At 42.6% G+C, this 19,467-nt stretch overlaps 1 protein-coding gene across 1 annotated transcript in view; it reads right to left on the reverse strand.

Moving 5' to 3' along the window:
• The window catches only part of unc5db (unc-5 netrin receptor Db), a gene marked incomplete at its 3' end in the record, with an annotated part of 230,712 nt that overhangs the window by 45,957 nt on the left and 165,288 nt on the right, over positions 1-19,467 (reverse strand). The window contains exons 7-10 of the mRNA XM_079160869.1: positions 13,718-13,882; positions 10,094-10,126; positions 7,386-7,571; positions 2,720-3,082 (exon numbers count right to left, since the gene is read on the reverse strand). Of these exons, the coding sequence (XP_079016995.1) occupies positions 2,720-3,082; positions 7,386-7,571; positions 10,094-10,126; positions 13,718-13,882 (747 nt within the window). The remainder of the gene's footprint in view (positions 1-2,719; positions 3,083-7,385; positions 7,572-10,093; positions 10,127-13,717; positions 13,883-19,467) is intronic.

A 19,467-nucleotide genomic window follows, 5' to 3' on the forward strand; every position in this document is an offset into this window, starting at 1 on the left:
TTTTGTGTAAATCCACTCTCATGAACTGCTGATTGAACTGCACAGATGTAAGGAATGTTGCTATTTAGGTTCCGTATCACTAAGGTGACTCCAGTAATCTGCAGTGAAGTGCTGCAGATGGCTATTCATTCGAATGAATAGCGGTTCCTCCAGAGCATGCTGCGTGAGCGCTGCACTTGACAGCACTGACTCAACCACTCAGACCCCTCAGCCGGCAAGACAGCCGAAGGAGGCTGATTTCGCCTCACCTCGGCTACGTACACGAGGGCCACAGAAGAGGGCCGCGAGTGCAGCGGTTCGCGCAGACCGTTCACCCGGCAACAACTGCGGTGGTCGGTGAAAACTCCTCCATTTGTGTTGGCGAGACTCTATGACAGCACGACCCCGTTTGCCTTTGCCTGAGAGAGCCTGCGAGTATGTGGAGGAATAACAAACAGCTACCTGTCCTGGCAACGGCACTGATGGATCTTAGCAACAGTTTGCAATGTTTAAGGTCTGAAGAAATGTATTAATAGTAATAAAGAACATTCTTAGTGAAGCACACACTTGTGTACATACTTTTTTTGTGTGATTTTTTCACCTAAGACCACACTCAACTTCTTTTCAGTTTTGTACGTAGCATCTCCTGAAGGCTGAGCAGTGGTGCTTAAATCCCTGACAGTGACACGGGTCAACTATCTCATTTTTGTTTGCTCATTTTCTTCTTCTGCTACTTTGTTTGTAAAAAGAAAAAGGATTCATGGTCAAGGAGCTGGATTTTTTTCGAGTTGAAAGAGGTATTTCTGATGTGTTTTCAGTGGGGTTGTATGAGGTACTCATCAAAATCAATAGTCAGTTTTTGACCTACAGCAGATGGCGGTCAGCACGCCTCCAGTTTGAAGAAGGCGACAGGCGTACCGGCACAAGCCTAAAGTAATGCACTGTAGTGGACGGAAACGACAGCAGAACGTATTTCAGACACCTAAAGAAACCTATTTCATGTGTCCACCTTATTTCGAATAAAAGTATTGTTATAGCATTATCTTATTTCTGCCTTTGTCAAAGGGGTCTTGTGGTTTTGAAGACAGCCCAGATAACGGCTCCAGTTCCCTGTCAGACAGGGCGGTCTGGTGGCAAGGTAAAGCAGAGAACATAATATTGAGTCTTTTAGGCACCCGTACTCCTGCGTGCTTCATTAAAATCGAGTCGTGCCGACCGCCATCTACTGTCAGTAGCTGATTACGGATCAGCATTTGTACAACCCCACTTCAGAACATTGGAACTATCCCTTTAAATAGAACTTCGACAGACGATGTGACCTATTTTTAGAAAACCTTCCTCTTGGGTGAAGCCGTAAGCTCTTCTGGCTCACTGTCAAAGTAGTGCTTTGCTGATAACAAAGTCATCATGATGAACCAGGCTGGATTTCGGTCTGTAACGTGTCACTTCCTCTGTATTGTGTATTACCAACCTGAAGAACAGTTACATTTGGTGGATTCTGATATTATTACATTTGATTGTTTTTTCTAGACAGAAAATACAAAGGGTTGTAGTATTCTTCCCTGCAGAATCGTATGCTGTGCGTGGAGACAGTTTGTTCACGGGGTCAAGTCAAAGTTTTCCTCAAAACTTCGTTTTTTTCATCATCCGGGGTTGCCAGGCAACCAGTGTATGACTTCAGGAAGTCACTGCTCACAGTTCAGAAATAGTCAGGCAAATTAAACAAACAAGATTGAATATGCTAATTAGTGAGAGATGCTGTTTGGTGGATTTTCTGATCTTTGGACAGAGCCAGGCAAACAGTTTCCCCGTTTCTAGTCTTCATGCTAAGCTAAGCTAAGCGTTGAGACATTGAGAGTGGTGTCAGGCTTCTCATCTAGCAAGAGAGCAAATAAGCATATTTCCTGGTTGGTTGTTCTCTGGAACTACAGGCTCAGGAAAAGGCTGGAGCAGATGGTATAGCCAGAGACATAATTAGGAAACCCCAGACCAGGCTGTGTGACTTATACTGTCAGAAGACGGGGCGAAACCATGGACATCCAGACAGACAGCTCTCATCTTCTATTCCCTCAGTCTGCAGATCCTGAGCCATACAGGCGCTTGGCAACCAAAAAGTACCGGACTTTAAAATAAAAAAACAGCTTTTTCATGTATTAATGTAGTATCCTTATTATTTTATAGATGTATTAATAAATAAACCATCTTTTTGTTTTATTCTCTGATTATCTCCTGTCAACGGATATGTGTTTAGTACTCGTCCTTCTGTTCTATTTTATTCGTAGCCTTTTTGGAAGCCACTTATTTGGATCAGTTTTTAGACTTCTAGAGCCGAGAAAAGTTCACTCCACCACTTTTTTCTTGTGTGTTTGTGTGTGTGTGTGTGTGTGTGTGTGTGTGTGTGTGCGTGCGTGCGTGCCAACAAAATACAACAAAGATGAACTGCACTGTCTTGATGCGCACACAGCGGATCGTTTAACAGCGAGCACCAGGGACGTGGAGAACATGGTGGGGACACTATAGATGTTTGTTGTGTCGAGAGGCATTCTGGGAAGGCTGCTCCTCATGCTAAACAGCGCCGGTTCACGGCGGCTTCCATAATGAGCAGCAGCTGCTGCCGCCTCTCATTATGGAAACTCAGAACACGCTGTGTGAGCTTCCTTTTTCACCATCAACACGACAAAAGACAGAGGTAGCGCCTGTAACGAACGCTGCACTTTCATCCACTTCCTGTGAAACTCACCGGCGTTTGGCACCACCAGCCGTCCCCCGGGGTGGCCGAACACGCCGTTGGTCCTCGGCTGCTCTCTGCCGGTGCTGAAGGGCCCGTTGAGGGTGAGCAGACCCTTCTTGCGTCTGTCCGCGGTGCCGCTGTAGTCCCGGCTCAGGTCCCGCGGGAAGGTCTCGGCGGGGCCTTTGGCGTGGAACTCAGCCCGCTCGGCTACGCCTAGCGAAACCATAAAGGAGCTCTGGACTTTGACCTTGATGTCCGGCAGGGGGTCGAAGAGCTCTTTGTCCGTGCTGTCCTGGAAGCAGAGGGGCGTGCGGTACGTCCGTCCCACCGTCAAGTCGGGCTGCATGGAGGAGTTGAGCAGCAGAGGGTTGCCTACAGAGATGGAGAGACAGCACAGCCACACAGTCACCTGATAGCCCTGCCTGCGTGGGACTCGCATTATGAAGGGAACTGGTTTACCTAATGAAACAGAGCCTGGCCTCTCTGTTTCCTGAACAGTAATCACACACGATAATGGAATTCACTGGTGTCCCAGATTGAATTAATAAGGTCAAGATTGTAGGCTTTTAGTTTATTTATTTAATAAAGTAAAAGTTGACATTTTAAAAGACTGAGAAGCTAAAAATGTGCCAAGAATTCTTTCATTTTTCATGACAGGAGAGACTTAAAAAAAAAGAAAAGGTACCGCTCAGTATACATGGATTAGATATTATCAGGGGATTTCTGTTTGCAGCACAATACAGTAGATTACTACTTTACAAAAAGCAGACATAGCAGATTAAAATACATTCCAAATTCCCGGACATAGTCAGGCAACATTAATCCAGTTCAAACCAGGATCAAGAGCCACGTCTGGAAAATGTCCTGCAGCTGACCGGTGAAGCTCCAGGACCAATTAAAACGGCGTGTCCGGGGCGGGCGACCGTGCGCATCAGAGGTAGGGCTCAGGAGCACAACCTGGACAGAAGGTCCAGGGCTCGGAGCCACGGTCAGAGCGTTAGATTTAATTACCAGGCTCACACACAGCTTGATCTCCATAACCCATCTGCCGGAGTCAGCTCCTCTGGACCCCGAGTCGTCCTCCTGAAGGACAGGAGGGAGGGCCAGGAGGGGGTGTAGGTGACTGCTCTGTAAATGAGAGTAGTCCTTCAGCTTGCAGCGTGGACCCAACAGCCTGAGGGGGGTTCTTCATCTGTGGCCATTATACGTGAAGACGCTGCCAAACGGAGCGCGCCGCATCGATCTGGCAGACTTGGGCGAGCGGCGGACCCCGGCCGAGCCGTGCCAGAATAACGGGGAAGTCACCGAGTCCTTGCTGCCCAGCTGTTGCCTGGCGAGGGGTGCAAGGCGGGAGGCTAATGTTGTTTTATTTTTAGGGAAATCGTTAATTACCGGAGGCGTGATTTGTGATGAGCAGTTTTGGGGGGTGTGTTGGTCTTTTGGCTTGCGCTTCAAAACTCAACTTTTGCTGTTGTTTTTGTCTTCCCAAAAGAATTCCTGACAAATCAGAATATGGAATATGCCAGAAATGTATTCATTTAAATACTTTTTTTCGACATACAACATAAGATACTATACTACGTATACAATATTATGACCTTTTTATATCATATTTAAATAGCATTTTTACCTTATTTAATTCAGTTTTCTCCACATACTATATAGTATGACTGTTTATTACTTTTTTATGATAAACTTTACTTTGACTTTTTATGGTATATTATACTCGAACATTTTGACATTTTTATGTAGTTTGATCTTTTATGACATTATTTGTGAAATACTGACTCTTTTATGACTTTTCTTTTCAACTGTGCTGTCTCTCCTATTCAGGTTCAATTACCAGGAACAGGGCTTCAGCTAATCATTATCGATTCATCTGTTGATTATTTCTCTTGATTAATCAATTCATCATTAAGTGTAGTTAACTTTTCACTACAATGTGCACAGATCTTGAAGCAAAGTGCCAAACTGTCATTCTTAATTCTTACCAAATGCTTATCACTTTGTGTACAGACCACTGAATCAATACAACTTGTTTTTGCAAGCATGTCTCATGTCATGTCATGGCAGCACTGTGATCCATTTCAAATGAATGGTAGTAGTAGGAAGTCTAAATAGAATTGCAATTTATTTCCTTTTGATTACTGTGAAAATCTTAAAATGTACAGTAAGTGTATGTTTCAGTGTTGTAAAATGTGGTTTAGAGGGGAACTACACAAATTCTAAATACACACATGGTGTTCCTATGATGGTCCAAAAATATTAGTGAATGTGAACGATTTCATAGACAATGAATTGGGAAAGATGTTATAGACAACACTGAGAGCAATCAGGGAAATGTTGTGAATACGTGTACATTTTCTGTTTCACAAACGACAAGAGTGCACTAGAATAAAGCTCATTTGGGTATAAAAAGAAATTCACTGTCCATGGAGCACCTCCAGACTTTTATACACGATGACATCATAAGGTTGAGACTCACTGCTCTGGTTTCTGGCTTTGAGAGGGAGAGAGTAGTTCATGTTCACAAATATTGATTGAACTTTCCTAGACCATGCAAACAATATAATGGAATTCTTCATTTAAGTGGTGTTCCCCTTTAATGTTTTATGAAATTGAAAGTGAAAATGGAGGAAAATAGTAAATCATTTCTATCAGTTTCCCAAAGCTGAACGTTTCAGCTTCATCTTTTATTGTTTGACCAATCGTGCAAATCGCAAACATATTCACCCTCCAATGACATCTAACACAGAGAAGAATGAAATTCTCCTTTTTGTGAATTTCTGTCCCTTTTACTTTACAAATGCTTTCAATCGGTTATCTAAATGTCTGGTGATCACCAAATCCATTAATTGCATTGAGTATGTCATTTCACTTAATACAGCATACAGTATTAATATTGTTGCAGTGATTAAACTGGGACATCTGTATTGTCGCTGCTGCCACATTAATACTGTATGTCGAAATGAATCCTACATACTCAATCTGAATTTATTAGTAGATTCGGTGATGACTGATGTACTCCATGATTGCACCTGCATTAGAACAATGGTCAGATATACTACGGAATAACAGTCTCAGAGAATCGCTGCTCAGATCGTTTTTACAATATGCATTTTATATTTCCAAACAGTCTAACAGTGACAGCAAACCTCCAGTGCAGTGCGACTGTGGACATCCCAGCTCTCGGTCAGAGCTGCAGCCCGGTGGACATTACCCTTCTGCGGCTGACATTCGATCACTGCTGAATTTTCTCCCCTCCTCCGGTCGAGTGGAGAATGATCTGATTATCGCTTGAGTGTGCATCTTTAAGAACGGTGCGGCGAAAATGGAATGGCAGCGGCGAGATGAGAGAAGTTAATGAAATGTACCTCAGGTTGAATACCTTGAGGGATAGGTTTGGAATTGGGCCTCTGATTAAAAATCACTCAGAAGGAGAAGTAATGCGGAGAGACGGGGTCAGGTCCGAAGACTCATTCAGCACTCTGCCTTACAGCCGAGAGCCATCCGAAAGCATTTACCAACTCCTTTTAGTATTTATGTTATGTATTTTCCTTGTGATTATTAGGCATTAAAAAGATACTGATTTGCAATTAAACACACACATTTAGAGACCCCCCCCCCCCCCCCCACACACCTGCTGCTGCTATGTTTATGAACAGGACGGCTAAATGTTAACAATGCAATCACTGCAGAAGTAGGCTAATATAAAACGCCTCAACAACTTCCTCCAGAGCAAAGTGGGGCTGAGGAAGTGTTCCACATTTCACGGGGAGCCACGGAGAGGAAAATGGAAAGGAGTGATTGTGGCCGGTGGAGGGCAAAGCAGGTAGGCTGGCCTATTTAAATAGGATTGATGACGTGCTGAATGTAGACCCAGCTCCTACCCCCCCACCCCCCCCCACACACACACACACACACACACACACACACACACACACACACACACACACACACACACACACACACACACACACACACACACACACACACACACACACACACACACACACACACACACATTTCTCCCTCACACCATTCCGATCGTGCGATAACGGGGCTGGGGTTTGACCGACTCTCGGGGCCTTGGGGGAGAGGGGAGCCGAGGGCAGAGTGTGGGCCCCCTGGCAGGGCTCGTCACCGAGGCAAAGTTGTATCGCCCGTCGCCACGATGGCTATCACTTGAGCTAACCCAGAAATGTGAGTGACAGTAATGCCAATGCCTGCAGGGCCTGCTGGGACAGCCCAGTCACATCACCAACAGAAGTTATTGCTGTGCACAACAAAAAATGTAATTGATGTTCACCGTTCCCTACCCCTCACATTTATCCTTCAGTGGTTTAGGCCAGTGTAATCTGACGGAGGAGACTGGTCGCCTGACAGTCAAATGCGTGGTCCGTGGCGAAGGGGTGGAGTGTCGCCGGTCGCTGTTGGAGATTGATTATTGCCTGTTTCACGACAACAGAGAAGCAGGTCTGTCAAAATAGAAGGACAGGTCCTTTCACTGGTTGAGGAAGTATAAATCCTAAGCAGATATGGAGGCTGCACGCCATGCCGCCAGATGCAAGCAAACAGCATCAATCACCGGCGTAGCCCTGTCGCGGATTGATGATGCAGCCTTTTTGGCATTGTGGTCACCGGCGTGGAGTCGATGGCCCTCTCTCTCTCTTACCTTGTCTGGTGGTCTTGAAGTTTAAGGACTGGAAACCCCCGGTGAGCGCGGAGGAGTCGATGACATCCACGCCATACTCGCTGTGGTTCTTCCTGTACAGCATGACGGCCACCACGAGGATCGCCACGGCAATGATGCCGGCTCCCAGGCCCGAGTACAGGGCTACGTCATTGGAGCTGTCCATACCTAAAGCACACAAAACCGAGAGCAACCGTAAAATCTCATTTAAAATTAGGTATTCAAATAATTAAAGGGGGGTAGTAACAGTTTACATGGTAAAAAATGTGTATAATGTCCATTTCCACAGCATCAATTCAATACAATTTGTACGTCATAATAAACTCCAGTCATTTCTTCTTTGCCCTACTCCTGATAGAAGATTAAGAGGAACACAACGAAGTCTGTTGGGGAGTGCTGCTGTGCATATTAAAAAAAAGGTTTTATGTCTTTAAGTCTTTGGTGGCTCAAGAGATGGCTGAGCAAATTCTGATGAATTGCCTCCTGTCAGCGTCAGCTGTGGCTCAAGACTAACTCTGAAAATGAAAACTAATCTTTCGGGTGTGGAGTGAGCTCAGCAGACCTCTGTAGCCCACTCCTCACCTCGGCTTGACACTAGCGACTCAATGCTTCATTAGCCACCGCAAGGAAGAGGAGTGTGTGGAACAGAAGACAATCTCTATGGTTCTGCTGAATCAATTTTGAACTGTCCATCGTGAGGCCGACAGTGTTACAGGACTGCAATGCTTAATCGGTGGGGTGCTTTAAGCCATCATCATCAATTTTTCCCCGATTAGTAGCCTATTACAACAGCATATTAGGGTCATTGTAAGTAAACAGAAATAATCATGTAGCCGGGGGAAGGGATACTATTCGGGAAAAAAACTAATTTACTACGTTTACGAGAAGAACAAAGAAACGTGTTAATACTCGAGATTATGAAGATAGCTTTTCGTTTCTACTTTCTTGTAACTTGACCAATATTAGCATGTATCATGTTCGTAAAAGGATACAGAAAGAACATGTGAATGTGTATCTTTCAGGACTTTCGCCTCGCTAAGAGGCTGTCGGTCAGAGAGGACTTCATAAATCGTAAGGATTTATCTGATAACCCATCTGCAAAATAACATAAGGATAAAGTACAATGAATACTGATGTTGGCATTATACTCATAAAACATTAACATGAAAGAAAACACTTATATGTATCTTTTAGGACCATCCTTACCGTAATGACACTACTTTAGGGGCAAGAGAATTCAGACGACATTACCACTCCACTATTTTTCCGAGATTTTTTCTCGTAAATTTGCCACTTAAATGGGCAAAGTGCAACGACTGACGTGACCCTTGACTCTTGCCACTGATGGAATTAGTGCTGTAGAAATATACATTATACTGAATTTATTAAGGCAGCAGGTAAAGATGGAGGACGTTTGGAGTTTGAAAGCTGGGGAAATTAGAAATAAAGGCCTGGTTCTCTCTGCCGCTGAAGTGAATAAAAGCCCACATCACTATTTGAGAATTCTCCGTATGTAAAAGTATTCTTCTGAGATTTCTCCAGAAACAAGGTCTTTTCTTTTTTTCTTCACTGTGATGAAGGCAGCATTGGCAATAAAGAGAAAAGGCTTTTTTGTTAAAGTGTTCCACATAAAAGAGCCTTGTCTTTGTTGTATTATTTAAGACCCAGTGAGGAGGAGATGGAGGAAAAGCAGGGGAAGACAATGCTGTTATTATGTAGACATTCAAGGTCAAACACAGGCAGGAGTTACAAAGTGTTAGTCTGGCTTCGGGATGGAAATGAAACAAGAAGAATGGAAAGTGGTAAGAGGGAGCGGACCATCTGTCTCATCTCTCTATGCTACATTATGCACCAAAGATAGGCATAAACGAACATGTCCAGCCGTTACTCTAAACTGTTACACATCGCATTCAAGCTGCTAACATGGAGGGCTATTAGCATAACTGCCTTTAGACCCACCGGTCTATATCCAATAGCTACGATGGATATCTCACAGCGCAGGCGGTCAGAGACCATGCGGTGCAGCCGGTGGTCACCAGTTGTCGAGAGCACGAATCAGAGGAAAAATTAATTTTGCGTGTTCCTACCAGGGTGATCGCTAGCCACACACCAGCTTAACACCCTCCCCATCCAATCATCCGAGCTTTCCTTAAAGCCTGCAGTAGGCACGACTTTTACAATAATGTGGCCCATTAATGAAAGCGCTCAAGCAGGCACCTGACAATCACTTAGCCGGGCCAACTCCAGCAAGTGATTGAAAGCCGCCACATGAAGGTGAGGACAGCGCCGTAAATTGGTCCAATTAGCACGTTTGCAGTGATTACAACCCATTAATCCTCCACAACGTAGCACATGTTCCCTTGTCACAACCAATATATCTCCCCGTTACAAAGTAAAAAGCAAAGCTGTGATGTCGCGCTTGTCATAAAAGTGGGCCGCTGACTAATGACATGAATGCGTAATGAGCACATCTTGCAGGGTTAAAGCAGGAGTTGCTCAGGTCAGAGTGAACTTGGGGGAGGAGGGGTGATTCATAATGCTTCTGTTTCAGGAGTGTGCACTGAGAGGAATGCAAACGACGTGTCACTCCTTTAAATTTAGAATATATCATCTCTTTCCCCCAGAATTCAGGGCATTCCATATAAGTGGCAGTCGTCGAAGATGAAAGAAATCCACAGAGGAAGACTCACTTTGAGGTTTAACATCATGTAGCAGCTTTCGATCTGCAAAGACAGAGAGATAGAATGAGACAAAGAGGAGAGAAAGTGGTGATTAAAGTCCGAGCCTCTGTGAAGTGACTAACAAGTGTGGTCTCAGATCCGACACCCTGAGCAGTGAGGAGCTTTTCTGCTGACTATACTCATTGACGATATATATACAGCATCCGATAATGGCCAGGCAGGCATCATTACTGTCTTCATGTCACCATAGATAAAGGTGGTGAGGTGCAAACTGCTCACAGGCTTGGAAATACCTCTGAGTGGGCTAATGATCTCCTCACTTAAGTCCAAAACACATGACTCATTTCTTTAAGATGGATTCAATTCCCACACTTTTCTACAAGACTTTCCAAACAAACCCAAATTAACATTATAATCATATGCACATTTTAGTAGGGCTGAACAATTTCTGGAAATTTTAGTTTTTTCTGACCAGTATAAGAACTGTCATTGAAATTGTGGTTATTATCTAGAACTTAAACCCCTTGTACATAGTAATAAAAAACATACGTCTGTGGCTAACATAATGAATTAATAATAACAAACAAGCATATATTTCAAATCCAACCCAGTCAACTGAAAAAAAACATTATATTGTACTTTTTTGCAAACCTTGCATGTCAACGTTTCTGTTCTCAAAACAAGTTTCACAAATACGTGTCTAATTAGCCTTGTATCACGCTCGCAGAAACGCACAATGCCACGCTGTGAAACGATTGGTTAGGTTTAAGCAACAAAACTAATTAATAACCTTTTGGACCCTCAGCCTTTTTTTAGGCCTTTTCTCGAAAATTGTACAAAAGAGACTACATTCTGTAACTACAAGGTCTATTTTAAAAATGTTGATGCTTGAATAACACTAGGGATTGTGAGATTTGATGAGATGAGTAAATATTGTGTATATGTTACTGGTTAATAGTAGCTGAACAGCAAACACAGCAAACAGGGAAAATTCCCAAGTTCGTCTGAAGAAAAAGCACTGTAATTTATTAAATGAGGCCCTGGCTAGCCTAAAAACATTCCCAATTCATAGCACAAAGGGTGCAGGTGCCTCACAAAAAGATTTGGTGTAAATAAAGTGAAGCAAACCCCAATTATAGGTGTTTATCTAAAAAAAACCATGCCAAATTCTCATTTTCGAACCAGAATTTGTAGCTGTTCCATTGTAATTGTATATACTTTATAATTATATATTTCACTATATTTCACTTTATTTATCACTCATATTGTACAATCTATCCTAACAGAGCTGTTTGACCCATTTTGATCCATTTTGACCCATTTTGACCCCTCATATTTCTCCTGGATGTCTCTGTCTGTTTGTCTGGAGCCCTTGCTCAGGCTCTGCCGGGCGGATCTTGTAATGAGACCACTCGTTACAACCAGGTGCTCAAAACGAACACACTCGTGTGTTCCATGAAGTGATTGACAGAATTTTCAGCCAATAAAACTCCAAAACCGTGCAGAGGTCAGCCCCCAAGCCCCAAGCCCCCTGTATGATTCGCCGTCGGCATTCTGACCACCATTTTGGCTCAGATGAACGGAGAAATGCCATTTTAAGTTCCAGACGTACCTACTTAGCAGACGAACACATTACTAATAAGGAATAATTCCGGATTTCACCATTTTGGCCCTCAAAACCGACTCAAGGTATGATACAGTTATAATATTTTCGCAGTGTGGGAGTTGTGCTTTCTGTGGCTTGTTGGCTGTAACTCCTGAACACTTTGACGGAGAGTAATTTGGACGATACCGTTGAACTCTGTGTGGAATGCTAATGTTTGTAGCAGTGTGATTTGCCGGGTTAGACGCTATGCCCGAGATTAACGAAGCATTCTCTGAGTTGTTGTCTTGCCGGCTGTGGCGTAAAATGCATGATATTGTGGCGAATCTTCTTAGTGAGTTAGTAGAATAGTTTATAATGGTGTTTGCAGTGTGTAAAATGGTTAACGTGATTACAGAGACTTTTTTTCGATAAAATAAAAAAGAAAAATGTAATTTCTTTTTTAAATTTCTTTATGAACTTTGCTTTCTACGACGCTCTCTTCGGTTAAAAATCTCGCTCTTAACCCCAAATTGGGCTCGCTCGGGCAAAAAGATCATGGTTTGTGGAAAAATAATAATGTGTAAGCGTAAGAACCGAACTAGTGTAAATAAATAACAACCACCCTTAGCTAACATTCTTACGTAACGTTATATAAAATAGTAACAATGTAACTAGTGTAAGTGCATAGCAACTGCCCTCAGCTAACTTTCTTACATAACGTTACGTATCAAGCGCAAAGTCGACTTTTGGTTTCACACGGGACAGGAACAATAGACTCATGGGTAAAAGTCCTGTTTTTGTTTGTCCCATCTACCACAAACACTCCCACCCACCCTTAGTGGTCTCTTTCTCGTGTTATAAGTTATAAGGGTCACTCAATACACTACTCCACTTGCTCTGTGCGTCGCTTGTTGAACTACTTCACTTCCTCTGGTGACGGTGACATTCAACGTATCAGTGATTTGCAGAAATGTACAATGACAACATTTGTTTTCCTAGCGAGTGTCCTGTTTAATCAGTTGAATTGATCCAAACAGTAAAGTTGGAATATTCAACAGGTAACTGCGCTAGTCAAGGTAACACAACATAACTTTGATTTTTGAAATTTGAAAGTGGTGTAAATAGTGTATTGGTCACAGCTGCATAGTTAATGGCTATGATGTTAAACTGCTTCTAGGTCAAGTCTTACAATGTTACGATGTCTGACTGAGAACTCTCACTGTTAGCAGCGCTACATTTAAGCTGGTAAGTTAACGTTATGTTATGTTCACGCTACAAAAAACGGTAATTTTGTCTAATGCTGAAAAACACCAGTGAGCATTGAGGAAACTTTGACGAATTTTGCCGTTTCCATTCAGCTTTTATAATGTGATACTTTAGAATACATGTGCCAATCACAGCTACTGACAGGACAAGCTAGTTCACAGATTCAGAGCCTTTTGGTGATAATGGTGTAAATGATATGTTGCGTTCAAAGTCTAAATGGGAGATTTGAAAATTTCACGAGCTGTCTTTTATGCTCAACAGCTGCATACATTTTCTGGGATTGGGAGCCCTGGTTTGTGACATTAATATAAGCTACAAATAAAATGATGCCCCTTGTGATAAAATGACTTCACTCCTTCAAATCAGTGTTGAAAATTGAAAATGAAAATGTTCAGCCCAATAGTGTAGCCATTATTCCTACTAGTGTTGACACTACTGGGTGAAACATTCAGCATTGCATGTGCATGATCCAAACAATGCAATGACATTTCATTACAGAAGTCAGGCGTCATTCAAGGGTGAATGTCTACACTTCTTACCCTGTGACGGATTCACTATGACATCCAATATGTGAAGTGAGCAGCAGGAGAAAGAGCACTGACATTATCATGCACTGGGCATCTGTGTCAATCCACAGTGGGATTTCATTCCAACACACACCTCCTGTCCAAACATGCCTTGTGATGATTTGCCATGTTAGTGTATATGTGATAGTGAGATGATAGGAAAATTCTGAGAACGATGATGATGATGATGATGCCCAGCAGGGAGAAAGGCCTTACTCTGGGTACACAGTCCATCTGTGCAGTTCTCAGTGGCCTCACTGTTCCCTTCGCACATCTTGCCTCGGTGTCTGGGTGCCGGGGAGTTGCATTCCCTGCTCCGCAGCTTCTCGCACTGGCTGCTGCACACGGTCCATTCACTCCACTCGTCCCAGCCTCCGTCAACTGCAGTGTGAGGATATGTGCAAATGTGGACAAGAAGATTAACAGATGCACACACACTAAAAAGAAAAGATATGAAGACATATTTGAGGAGGCATGCAAAAGGCAGCTAAGCTAAATAGCAGGCTAAAGTAAGACCAAAAAAACATGACAATATCATTAACATTCATGAGTTATTTTCTTTTGGCATTTTTGACTATTCTACAGAGGACAGTGTAGAAATGGGGGAGAGAGTGGTAGCAAAATTAAACCAGGATGTTGTGCTTATGGCATGCACTGTAACAGGCACTAAGGCGCTACCATATTATTCTCAACTGGCTTTGTATATTATTGTTAGTATGTGCCAATGAACAATGGTCGGCTTCCCTCTGTTTTGCCGTCGCCTGGAGCTCCCTGCCCATTTCAGGGTCACACTTCACATCAGGGTCCACCGGATAATCTTGCGGCATCCCATAACTAGCACGAGCGGGAGAATTTTAAATGGATCACAGAGCAGATTTTTAAAAAAAAATTGGAGCGTCACCTTATCTCCTGCTCCTTCCCGCTCCAATTTTGTTCTTGTGCCTACAGCTCACAACATGAGTTCGGAGCCAAACCCAGAATGTCGTTAACGTTTGAGTTCTAAATCAAAATTTAAATGCTGCCATATCTATTCATTGTTTTTACACCGGATATTTCTGTGCAGATCAGGCTACACTGATATCATTAGTATTATTCTGTAGAATTAGATTCCAGTGGTGGCTGCGTAGGATTGTTTCCGACTCGTGTCATCCAAAGATTTCCCATAACCCCAGAGTGTTGTAAAGTCCAAAAGTCAAAATTTAATGAAAGAATTACAAAATTCATAACATGTTTTTATCCAACAAAATATTCAGTGTTGATCCATATTTGTTGGTGTTCAGCGTTTCAAAAATAGGTAAAAAAAAAGTTTGCTCTGGAGCGTCTTGCTACAGCCCACACCACATCACTGCAACATCCCAGGGTTGATTCTGACCTTGTGAACTTTATTGCATGTCACACCTCTCTCTCTCCCGCCGCTTTCTACGTCATCTGTAAAATAAAGGCAAAATACCCCCCCAAAAATATAACAATAACCAAAAGAATGTTTACTCTCCACTGATAAATTCATATTTGGTTTTACAAAGAAAAAACAATTCTACTTCATATAATCCGATCAATCACTTTATTCAGGATTGTGCTTGAGGATATTTTTTTTCTTCGGATGTTGTCATAATAAAATAGGATGACAGATATTCTAATCTATATTCAGAAACCTCAATGAAAGTTGAGGATTTAGGGACATTTACCAAAAATGTCTAACTATAACATTAAGATAAAGTCCAAATTTCAAACAAACAACAGATCGTATAATCCGTTGTGTAACTTCAGACACTGTCTCAACTTTCATATGTGTGCTATATTTACACACATTAAATGTGAATGTTTCCTTAGTGGGCAAACACGCAGTATGACACAGAGTATACGCTTGATGTGGTGGCACAGCTCGGGAGCCATTTCCTCTCCATTAACCCGCGGGCCTGTTTATATAATTGGATTTGATGCAAGTCTCTGAAACCAAGACAGCCTGGTGCATGCTAATAGCTGGGATTCCTCCACTATGCTGTCATCTGATCAAGGAAGAGCTTCTCATGCTTAGCTTAACAAATACTGGGAGACCATATGGTGCCTGAAGAATTTTTGGCAGCAGCTGCGATGCCCATAACACGCAGCCTTGTGGGCAGAGGAGAAGATCATTTTCCTTTGTGATGTTCCATAGGCCTACTGCCTACACTCCGCATTTGTTTGTGGTTTCTTCTCAGCTACTTGGAATGCAAATGATGTGTTTGCACGTTGCAGAGAGAGTGCTGAGTGCTCCTGAGTTTGACCGCAGTAGCTGGTGAGTGTGTGCGTATTGTTTCTCCTGACAGTTCCCCCATGACTTGTTGCTCTGATTCTGTTGAATGAGCTCATCTGCCTACTGGTAAACAATAGATGAAGTCTGACGAACTGTAGTGACAGTTTAACTCTGAATCAGTTTTAACACTTTGCGGATACTTTCCAAAATCCAAGCTTCCTTTTTTCTTTTTGCTGCTCACTGCATTCTTCATGTCTAGTTTCTTAAATTGGCCAGTCACCAGAACCTCATTAATTTGTTGTGGTGACATTTTTGCAGCTATAAGCAGACACTAGTTTGTGAATCTTCTGCGCTTTTCTTTCTTGGTTCAGCTATTTTTTTTCTAGTTGATTCTAATTCCAAACACACTCAGAGATATATAACCTTCTGTGTTAAAGAAAAGGCAAACGTTAATCATGAACCCGCTATAGGCGGAACCCCCGTATTGCACCTGTTATACCAGGGGCGTCAAACTCAAGGCCCGCTGGCCGGATCCGGCCCGCCACGTCATTTTATGTGGCCCGCGAATCCAAAAGTTAAAAAAACTATTACGCACCCTTGAAAGGATTTTTAGCATTGAACAGAGTTATTGTAATAACTTGTGTTTGATATTTGTCTTTGCTATTTTCTTTAAAAGTTTGATAGAGTAATGTGGGTTTCTTAACCCTAAATTAAAAGGATTTAAGTTATAACAGAAATGTGCTTAAATATATTTTTACATTTATATAACTGCATGTACAATATTTTAACACTTGAATAAACAAGAATCAAATACAGAGACAGTTATTTACCAATATGTTAGGACTAGTTACATTTACACAGTCTTACATTTACAACCGGCCCTTTGAGGGCGACCGTGATGCTGATGTGGCCCAGAGTGAAGATGAGTTTGATACCCCTGTGTTATACTGTCTTGGCTTCAAGCCATTGCAGCGACAGACTGGTCTTACTCAGTACATCTGCAGAAGAAACATCACTGACTGTTTAATCCATGGATGTTTAAAGAGGAGTGGATACAGCAGGAGGCAGGGCGCTGTCCGTTACTATAAAAATTGCTCAGTGGTGCATGATGCAAAAAAAGTAGACTTCTGTGTCTACAATATTCCCCATCTTCCCCATCCATAGGGGCCATAAAGCCAGCTCACCAGTGTTTCCTCTAACCCCGCCTCCAAGCTCTTGGGCTTACATACAACCGTCCTCATTATAATTACTAGGATTTTTTGGGCAGGTCTGAATTCATGGCTCGATGATGCACTTGAGACATCCTTAGCATAACCCCTCTCATAACACTATATAAAAACTAGAGCACATTGCATCAGTGGTTCTGTCAGAATATGATCAATTCAGTCCTGCCGTGAGTCCGTATGTGAGGGTTTAGTACTAAACTTACGTACGTCACTTAAACGTAACCCTGAACAATTTTAACCCAAACCATGCTCTTTTACCAAAACCTAACCAACTAGTTTTGTTGCCTAAACATGACCAAGTACTTCTGTTTGTATTTACAACGTTGACCATGGGTTTAAAATGACGACTGGGACATGATGAATTTAGCTGATACAGTTGTGGTCCTGAGATCGCTTAACTGATGTCTAATTATGTGTAGATGTCATTGACGCGAATCAGTCTCATCCAGCATTCGTAGCTACATCTACGAAAAAGAATGTGCCGTGATCTATAGATATCCCACAAGATGATTGTGTATGCTATCCACATAATCATGAACGAGGACGTTTATAGAACGTATAAGCCCACACAGCCAGGAGACCGCTGTTTGTTCCCCATGTGAAACGAGAAATCAATGTTGATTTAAAGGTTATTTTAATCCAAACGACAATCTTTTCCTGAACCAAATTAAGAAGTTGTGTTGGCTTAACTTAACTAAGTATTTCACGATCTATTCCTAAACCTAACTAAGTAGCGTTGTTGCCTGAACCTAACCAAGTATTCTTTGAAAAAGGAATTTTATCTTTAAAAAGACTGCATGCATGTATCGAGCTTGAACAGACACATGTTGCTGGCTTTGGTAGGACACCATGGGGCAATACAGTACACAGGCAATCTGCATTGACTGAGTTTGAATTCCCTCCCAGCACTTCGGTCTCCACCTGAGGTTCATTTCTATCAGTATTCTCTTCTCTCTCTGCCGTTTCTTGTTCAGTGGCCTCGTCATGGTGCAGCCTCTGACGTCATCCGTCTCTCGTGCTCTCCCTGCACTCGGCCCATCATTAAGGCAACGCTCTGGGCTGGCTTGTCAGAACTGGACGGGCTTGTCAGTCAGCAGCTCAGACAGCTGGGTTCATGGCAGCCCATGCTTCGCTCCTGTCTGCATCTCCTTCCTCCCACAAAAACACGGATCGCCCTGCATGTCACATCCGTCATTCTGTGAGGCCCTGGTGGTGGCACAGGTCTGCTCATCTCTACTGAAGTAGGAAATTCTTATTCCTCTTCTTTTGCAATGGATTCTTTCTGGGAACTCCATGTTGCAAACAAAACACACCCTCCACAACTATTAAGGTTGACAGCTTTAATTGGCAATGAGAGGCGGCTAGTTGGAAAAACTCCGATACTCATACATCAGTCAGTGTGTAGAAATTCAAATGTTTTGTTTCAGACTACAAGCCAGAAAGTGATTTTTACATTACAGCCCCTTGAAAAGCAAAAGCTGAGTCATTGTTATTGATCATTCACCACATCAGACTTATTCCTGCACAGAAACCCAAGGAGGCTGACAGTGTCATTTTCTGTGCCACCTCCATAAAAAGATGCACGTCGCTGGCGATTTGAACTAGAAACTTGTGTGTGTGCGTATTAACTCTCCCAGTTTAGCGTACAGCGTCTCGTACAATGCACTTCTCAGAAACTAATATAATGAATGCTACACACATGTTATATACCCACTTAACGAAGAGATTCTGGGAAGAAATATCATCGAAGCCATTTTACACACTCCAAAAACAATTATACACAAACTAATATAATAAACTAGAAGATGTACCACAATATCACATATTTTTCGCCATGACTCGGCGAGCTACGCACTCCGGACAAAGCTACCAACACAAAGCTAAAAGCTAACACGGACAACCAATTCATCAGAAAGCACGAGAATTTGACACAGAATCCAGAGATATCTTCAGAATTTCTCTCAGTGAAACCATTACAGAGATACAGCCAACAAGCACCAGAACCACAAGCCGCTTCACTGCAGAAAAAATCATAACTACCCCTTACTTTGAGATGAATCATGAAGAGAAAGGAATAATATTCCGGTTCCCGGCTAAAAACACTGTTGCTACGTATATCCTGTGTGTTTCTGAACTGTTTCCTGAAGAAAGGGGGGTCAACGAAGCTTAGGGGACCCAGTGGAAGGGGTTTGACTTTTGGCGAATGGAATTTTACGCTCGCCGAGGCGCGGCGCGTTTCTTTGATTTTTACTGGCTAACGATTCTGTCAATCAACACCAGGTTGTTCTCACTGAATTCTTGAGACTCTGATGTGTCGAAGGAGGTGCCATTGACTGAAATTGACCAATCATAGGCTGAGATAGCTTCACATACACACATGAAGACTGGAATTCAGACGAGAATCATCCATGGTTTACAGCCTTAGAGAGGATTCTAGCTCTCAAAATGATGCCAAACTGCTGTATTTGGATAGATTGAACACTATTAGTGTTAAAACAAGTGGAATA

Source organism: Pholis gunnellus, assembly GCF_910591455.1.
Source record: "Pholis gunnellus genome assembly, chromosome: 6".
Taxonomy (NCBI): domain Eukaryota; kingdom Metazoa; phylum Chordata; class Actinopteri; order Perciformes; family Pholidae; genus Pholis; species Pholis gunnellus.